General features: G+C 43.9%; 1 protein-coding gene across 2 annotated transcripts in view; it reads left to right on the top strand.

The window, feature by feature from the left end:
• SLC5A1 (solute carrier family 5 member 1) overlaps positions 1-8,495 on the top strand; it is a 25,159-nt gene that overhangs the window by 1,006 nt on the left and 15,658 nt on the right. For both annotated transcript variants that reach the window (XM_005428437.2, XM_014310098.1), the window contains exon 2: positions 1,705-1,776. In XM_005428437.2, the coding sequence (XP_005428494.1) occupies positions 1,705-1,776 (72 nt within the window). The remainder of the gene's footprint in view (positions 1-1,704; positions 1,777-8,495) is intronic.

The raw sequence follows: 8,495 nt of genomic DNA, 5'->3' as shown, positions 1-8,495 counted from the left end.
GATGGGAGCAGGAGCAGCCCCGGGCTGTGTCAGGGTGCAGGGATGGGAGCAGGAGCAGCCCCGGGCTGTGTCAGGGTGCAGGGATGGGAGCAGGAGCAGCCCCGGGCTGTGTCAGGGGGGAGGGAGGGGAGCAGGAGCAGCCCCGGGCTGTGTCAGGGTGCAGAGATGGGAGCAGGAGCAGCCCCGGGCTGTGTCAGGGTACGGAGATGGGAGCAGGAGCAGCCCCGGGCTGTGTCAGGGTGCAGGGATGGGAGCAGGAGCAGCCCCGGGCTGTGCCAGGATGCGGAGCCGGGAGCAGGAGCAGCCCCGGGCAGGGCTGGCAACTTCTGTGCTCGGTGCCTCCAGCCCGGCCGGCAGCGCTGCGAGGGGAGCACGGAGCCCCGGGAAACAAAGGCCCGGGAGCCAGGGCAGAAAAGCAGCGCTGGGATCTCAGAGCTGAAGCGTTTGAGAGAATGGGCCGATGCACTGAGCTCCAGGGCAAGGCACTGAATTCGGGTTTCCCTGGGGCAAGCCCTCCTGGTCACCTGAACACCTGACCAGTGACAAGCAGAGAGGAGGGATTGCCCTTCAGAGATCCTCTGCTTTCCAGGAGCATCCCAGCAACATTTCTCAGTGCAGAAAAGTCAGCTGCAGAACAAAGATCCCTTTCCAACAATCTGGCAATATTTTGAGGGGCACCAACAATTTATGGTTTGCACAAAGTGCACACAACCTTTTCTTTGCCTCTTCAGCGCAGGAGCAGAGGCCAAAAATATAGCTAAAAATCTGAAGCCCCAGTCCACCAGAACACCTTGTTTGGCAGGAAGGAGCTGGGTCTTACCATGAGAGTTTGGCTGTTGCTGTAGTTGAACTTCATGTTAAACACCTCTGACAATAAGGGGCTGATCTCTGGCTTCTCAGGCCATTGTGTGCTGAGTTAATTCCTGGAAACTTTTCTTTCCAGCCATGAAGACATTGTTATTGGACAAATACTTACCCAGTTGCTGTGTGTAGTTAAATGTAAATCCATTGTATTTACTTCCTTTCTTCTGCATTGGAAGAAAATATATGGATAATTTGCCCAGGTCTTCTTTCTTTATTTACCTGTTCAAAGTCCATCAGAGATGACAATGGAAATCCAGTAAATAATGGCTCAAGGTCATTAATAAAAATTGGAGGAAACTTCTCTCTAAAGCTCATCCCTTGACAAAGACAACATGAGTTTGTAAAAAGGAAATTTTAGCTGGCTTCTTCTTTTGGAACTTCAGAGGGAATCAGGCACAATGCTGATATTGCAAAAAGGAAACAGACACCTGTAGGGGCAGGATGGTATTGAGTAAAAAGCTGCATACTTTCTGTAAATAAACTTGCACCTTATAGCCTATTTTGATGCCTGAAAGCAAAAGTTTTTCACCCCAATGAAAAATTAATGTGAGATTTTACTTGAGTGATATTTTTTCTTGGTTAAATTTAATTTTATTTAGTGTTTCACACTATATTGAAAGGTGAAGGAATGAAACTTGAATGGCTAATGCAGACCTAGATAAAAGAATCATTGTTCCATTGTATTATTTCCTTCATCCTAAGGTTGTTCTTTGTTTTTTCACTTTATCCTGCCCATGTGTTTTGTTATCCCTTCATTCAGGCTGTTTGTTCTCAGCCTGTGTATAGCTTACCTAGCACACTTGAAATATGATTCAAACTTTCTTTTTTCCTTTTTTCCAGGCTATGTACTCCACCAACCGAGGCACAGTGGGCGGGTTTTTCCTGGCTGGACGGAGCATGGTGTGGTGGCCGGTGAGTGCTGAGTGCATAAAACACAGGGTGTGCATCTGCACTGTCCTGTCCTTGCACATCCAGGGCTCTGTGACACTGCTGAGGCTGTGGTGCCTTTGTTGTGTGGCTGCAAATCCAACTCTTTCTCCAGTGGTGTCACAGGGCAGTCTGCACAAACACAGCCACGGGATGGGCAGGGAAAAGTGTTGGGGGAAGTTGTCTGTGCTCAGCTCTGAGCTGCCTTGATTATGTGATCAACTTGTTTGACTATAAATACATTGGTAATGTCAGTACAGACAAATCCAGTGCTTTGCCTTCTGTCCCACTTGAAAACTTTTCAACATCTGGACTCTGTTCTTTTCATTGCCCTCAAAGAAGCTGGCTCGTTTTAAGGTTATCACAGACAGGCATTATTTTACTGACATTTTCCCCTTTATTGCTCTATTGTTTCTACTTTTGGTAACAAGTTCTGGTCTGTACAAGGAGAAAAATCCTGGAAATGTTCTGATATGTTATTGGTAAAATATATTTTAAATGTATTTAAAGATTAGCTGTGGCTTACCTTGATTGTCTTCTGTGGATCTCTATTATCTTCCAAAGCAGAGAACAGGAGTCAAAGCTTCAAAGTGTTTTTAGTCATCCATTCCATCAGGCCATTTGGCAGAAATGATGTTAGATACAATTATCTATTCCTTCCTGATCATACAGTCTCTTTAATATGAAAAGCAGACAACTTAGACAAAGCTGCATTTTCTGTATTACTGGAATACAGGAAATGGAATCGTGTTTTACATGATTCCATTTGTTTGAATGGAATTCCTTTGCATTCAGTCTCAGAAAATGTTTCTGCACTTCATTAAAGCTTGGGAATCAAGACTCCACACACATTGATTCAGTTACAGGACCAGAAGAATGAGAGTAAATATTGGTTCCCTAAAGATTTAGGAATTTTTTTGAAGTAGGCTGCAGAAATACCTACACAGCTTTCAGTCCTGTGCTTCAGGGAGCTGCTCTCTGCCTTTAGAAGGCATTGGGACAGCCTCTGTAAGGACATGAAAGGATTAAAGGCCAATGACAGTAAAAGGTTTCTTCATCTGATCTAGCAGATCTAAGAAGATTCAGGTTCCTTTGGAAAATTGAGGAAAGAGAAAGTTTCCAAGTTATTTTAAGATAAAACCCATTATTCTGGGAGAAGAGAAGAAAACCCAGCAGTTTATTCTACTCAACTCTCCCTTTAATCAGGGGGCTGGTTTTAACCTTGTGCAATTGTGTCTGCCTGGCAAGGGGATATGAAAATCCTTTTGTGCAGATGTAAATGCAGATGGAGGCAGCAGGGCAGGCCAAGACTCACCATAGGAAAGTTCTGTCCTGCTCCAGTGGCACTGAGAACTCCTCATGATCCCCTGAGACCTGGGGGAGAGGATCTGACACTGATCCTCTGCCCACACAAACCCAACAGAGCCTGCAAGCTCCCCTCCTCCAGTGGGAAACCAGCAGGGATCAGCCCAAGTTCCTGCCAGGGTCCCCTCCCTCCTTCCCAGACTCTGGGAGCTCAGTGTGGACAAGGTGCTCGTCCTCAGTGCAGTCCTAGATCTCCTCTTCAATCCTTCCCTCTGGAATGCCAGGAGGGGCTTCCCATGCCATAAAAATGAACCCTTCTTGCTACTCTTCCTCATATCACTCAAAATCAACAAAGAGCAATCACTCCAAAACCACAAACTAAATACCATGTCAGCAGCACCACCCTGGAAAGTTTGCCTTGGATAAAAAGAGCTTCCAAAACACCAATTCTCACAGCTTAGCAGGTAGATGGGATGTCAATCACCCAGAGCAAACTGGGCTGAAATGGTGAGGAAACCAATGAAAGTATAGAAAGTTTAGTCAGAGATGTGATCTCAGCTCTGCAGCTGCTAAAGCTGAGTGTGATGTTTTACTTTGTGCTCTGACTTCTCTTTTGTGCCAAGTCAGGGCTAACCTGGGATGGTTCTGGATGGCCTCAGTGCATTTCACAGAAAGGGTGGGTGGGGGCAGTTGTTTTGCAAGAGGGCTCTTGTTTGTCAGATTTCTCCCCTGCCATTTCAGGATAATGACCCTTGTCATGTAATTGCTTTCTGGAACAAAACAAAATGAAGAAAAAAATCCTTCCACAAACTTGTTATAAACTTAAATCCCCTAAACTAACTGTATTTTTCAGTTGTTGTCTGTATTCTCTGCTCTGCAGGGTGCCCACAAGTGGCATTTCTGACCCAGAGGGAAGGAGGCTCATTAGCAGTGTGTTAAGATCTCTTACTGGGGAAGGGATTCTCTTCACTTAAACCATACAATATCTGTGCTTTGGTAGACTAGAGGAGACCCTGGTAATGAAGGGCTAGAGATTATTCCTGCTTTTAGTATGGATTTTCAATGTTTGTAGTCACTGGCAAACTGTGATTGTGATTTGATTTCTCAATGTATAAAGTAGGACCAAGACACATCCTGGGCCAAATCTGCCCTGCTTTGGCTCTGATTGTTCTGCTCCAGCAGAATCCAGGGAAGTTGCTCAGCATTTTGCAGAACCAAGCCCACAGATAGTTTTCTGGCTGAGGTGAGAGTTCACTTCACTGGAATCACTGTCCTTGTGCAGTGGCTGAGCCATCTCAGTAATTCCATGGTTAATTAGGGATGAAGGTATATAAGAGCATTCTCCCAGATTACCCAAAACTAAAATCTGTTGCTGGCTAGTCATTACCTAAGAAATGCTTACCAAATGCTGTGCCCTTTCCACTGTCTTGTTATAGAAACTGACAGAAGAATATTCAAGAAACTGTCTTGGTCTCTTGGGCTTTGGGGGAAATATCTTCAGGAAAGACTCTTTAAATCCTCATGATCAGCTCTGCTTTTTCCAAAAAGACCCAGAGAAGTTCAAGGCAAGTGACAACTCTGTAGCAAAGGGCCTTGCCAGCTTCAGCTTCCTTTGCCAGATGAAGGAGTTGGGTTCAGCCAAATGCTTCCTGCCATTGTAGGACATGAAGTCTCTGTTCCTGCAGAACAGTCAGCTTTGGTGGCAGCCACTCACAGGATTAACAGCCCTTCATGCACAATTAAAAAACCTCCAACTTTTCAAGCCTTCCTGCTTTTGAATTTTCTTCTTCAGGTTCTGGAGTTTTGCAGACAGATCTGTCTGCACAAAATTATGGGTTACCTTCTACTCCTCAGTTCCTGAGGCATGAATAGGACAAAGAGCATCTGCTGGGCATGTGAAGCCAGCTCTGCTAGGGAGATTTACTGAACAGTGGTGCAGTGTCAAGGGCACTTCAAAGAGAAATGTAACTCAGCTTGTTTCTGGTCATGTACATTTAGATCTTTGTGAGACAGATAAGAATTAGGGGAAAAAACCCAACAGATTCTTGCTTCAGCTGTGCACAGCTAATCTTTGTGGCCATCAGAACTGACCACTGGCATGATTTCTCTGATCTTTGCAGCCAGGTAAGTCTTACATAGTCTCAGGATTTTGCCCATTTGCTGAATCTGACACTGCTATGAGGAACCAGGAACAACAATTCTGCTGTGAATAAGATTTGCATTTCCTTTTCTTAGGTAAAGTAGAATGAAAATATACCTTGTCAAGTTCCATGCAAAAAAAAAAGTGTTAAATAGATAGTTTTCAAGGTAAAAAGAATAATGAAGTAATCAAAGCAAAGCCCTGATAGAAAAGTAAAAGTTCAGTGAAATGGATTTCTACAGAATCTGTGAGACTTTCCAGCTGGCTGGGAGGTGTTTCTGTCTCAGAGCACAAAGTGGGGAGGTGTCAGATCCTCCTGAGCCTGAGCTGTTCCAGGTTTGTTGGAGCACAGACACTTTGATGATTATTGTCCATCCATCCCTCCCTTAGTACACTGGGAATTGTAAGGATGTGGCTTAATTGGGTAATAACGCAATTCATAGAATTTTCAGATTAATTGGGAAAGAAGAATAAAACCCCACACTTCCTTCTTTGGGTCTCAGAGCTTTGGAAGTGTGGCAGTAATTTTGCTTTGTACTGATTTTTCCAGAGGGACTGAGGGTGATCCCAAAAAACTCAGGTAGGAAAGGTAATGCCTTTGCATCAGAGTAAAGTCACATGGTGCAGGGTAGAGCTGTTGGTTAAAGAAAAGCATGAACAGCCTCAAGGAGTAGGAATGAGAAATGTGTCAGGGAAGAGGGATTTGAGAAGAGCTTCTGCAGGAGCAATGCCTCAGGGATGGCTCAGGACCTGGGCGGTGAGAGGATCCCCTGTGGTCTAAGTGGGAAAAGGTTTGGTGCTGAGCTAATGCCTCCAGGGGGTGTGCTGGCAGGTCCTGGCGGGGAGGGGAGCCACAGGCTGTGCCTTCTGCACCCTGCAGCTGCCCCTGGCCTGCCCAGTGCACCCACCCAGCTGGGAATGGCAGGGCCAGGATGTCACTGCATCCTCCACTTCATGAGGAGAGCAAGGTGAAAGAGTTAATGAATAACAGGAAAAAACACAGTGATCATCATCTGTTTCAGGGTGGTGGTACTTCTGCTGAACAGAGTGCTCTTGTTAGGGCCTGACCTCTTAAAATTTATTAAAAGAGTTAATGTTCCACGTTTGCCTCAGGTTAGTTCAGGTTTTTCATCCTCTTTTCCTCTTAGCAGCTTTTGTCTCTTTCAACCAGTTTTCTTCTCCACCTTTCCTCCTAGATCTGTCTTTAAAGTCAATTCACTCACACATTCTCTGAGAACAGTTAACACTGCCAGAAGATTGTTTCCCTCTGCCATTCCCGGTTTCAGCCCAGAGTTTTTAAGATGTTCAGCAGCATCTACCAATGGCAAATAAAGAATTCCACTAATCAGCCTTTCCAGTACAAAAATCCCACAGCAGTAAGTTCTCCAGCAAGGCAGCTCAGGCCCAGAGCCCATCTGCCTTCTTTCCTCATCCTTAAGATATGGCAGATGGGAAATTTCTCCTTCCCCTCTGGCATCAGCAGCCAGTGGGGTGTGAGGGTATTTGGTCAGCACTCTTCTTGCTGTGACCATGCTGCAGATTTAAGGGTAATCTGCATTTTCCTGGCCATGAAGCCATGTTCTGCCTTCCTAGATACCTGACATAACTGAAACCTATTTTTAAATTGCATCCATTATTAGTTTATGTTGATCTTAAAGTTCTGCTTCACTGGATGTTCCTAATTCAGAGAAAAAAAATTAGGATGTGAATGTGGGATCTGCATTCACATTGTTTTGTCCTTATGCTGGTCCTGAATATGTTGGTAGTTTTGCATAGGTTTGGTTTGGTATTTTTCTTTCAGTACAATATTATTTTAGGTAAATTTGAGAACACAGCATCGGCAGCATTGCCTGCAGTGTGTCCTGGGGTTTCAGGCACTGAGCCAAAGCTCCTGCCTGTCAGTTCTCAAAGTTCCTTTTAGCTGCTTTTGTTACTTGGATCTGCCTTTAAGCTTTTGAACCAGGAGAGGGAACACATTAAATAAAATCAGAGATTAATGTGGTTAATATTTTCTGGTGATTGCATTTCTAGTAACCTAGATTTAAGTTTAATTATTTATCTCCAAAGAAAGTGTTGGGCAACAGTGCTAATGCTTGGTAGAAGCGATACCTTTTTCTTCACTATCATTTCTGGAAAACTGTTGCTGTCACCAAGAGGTTAGAAGAAACAGAGATCTTTTGTTTGCCAATGTTTGTTCCAAAACTTATCAGTTCTGTAAAATGTCATATGATGAACTGGTTGCAGTTCTGTGGGGCACAACTGGCTTTTAGAAATGTGTAAAAACCTCAAATCCAGAACTGAGTGAACTTAGAGTCATAAATTTCCTGTCCCAGCAAAAGAACAGTTTGTCTGCAGAAAAAGACTTGAAGAAATCAGGAGATCCAACTAATGGAAGAGAAAAACAGTAAGCCTGGAAAAAACAGAGTGGAACCCTCTGAATTTTATTTGTGTGTTGCAAATAAAAATAGGGGAGGATAATCTATTTGTTAGAGATCAGGGTTGTGGCTTGAAGAGCATGGTTGCTATTTCTGGCTATGCCATAGCTCTATAGAATAAATCTGCTCTGCAGGGGTGGATTTCTAGGATGAAATCCTTCATCCTCCCAAAACTCAGAGGATTGTCCCTGTGCTCCCAGACACATTGATTGAATATTTGCTGCTATTCAAATCAGCTGGACTCAATGATCCTTGTGGGTCCCTTCCAACTCAGGATATTCCATTATTCAAATGAGAGCATTAGAATTCATCAGCAGAAATTCTCTTGCCTGCTTTTTATGTGGTTTTCTTTTTAACCCTGTTCATTGTTGTTGTTTTAGCTTTAAATGTAAGGATGTAAGGAAAGAATAGAGAAGAATAAAAAAAATGTTCACTTCCATTTTTTCATCTCAGAACTTTTCCAGCTTCCTTGTCCTCTGCCCACAATACTCAATCCAGTCCAACCTCATTTTTGTGCCTGACTTCTCACCCTGCATCCTTCAGTGCCTGATCCAGTAAATCATCACTGGGTGTTTCTGCTGCCTTTAATGTGTTCATTTTGAGGAAATGAAGCTCATTCCTTTTCATCTTTTCTATTGTCTAAGATACTTGATTAAGAGTTAGATCTTTGTGAATGGCTCCTGCCTGTCTGCAAACCAAGAGGAACCTTTCATTTTTTCATTCTCTCCCTCTTCATCAATTCCCATGTTCTCCCTGCTGTTCTGTTTGTATGATCAGTGCAATATTTGGGGGGTCTTAAAGATCCAGCACTTCTTAAATATAAC

Source organism: Geospiza fortis, unplaced genomic scaffold (assembly GCF_000277835.1).
Source record: "Geospiza fortis unplaced genomic scaffold, GeoFor_1.0 scaffold31, whole genome shotgun sequence".
Lineage (NCBI taxonomy): Eukaryota > Metazoa > Chordata > Aves > Passeriformes > Thraupidae > Geospiza > Geospiza fortis.
Note: the sequence above shows the minus strand (reverse complement) of the source record. Positions and strands in the feature narration are given on the sequence as shown.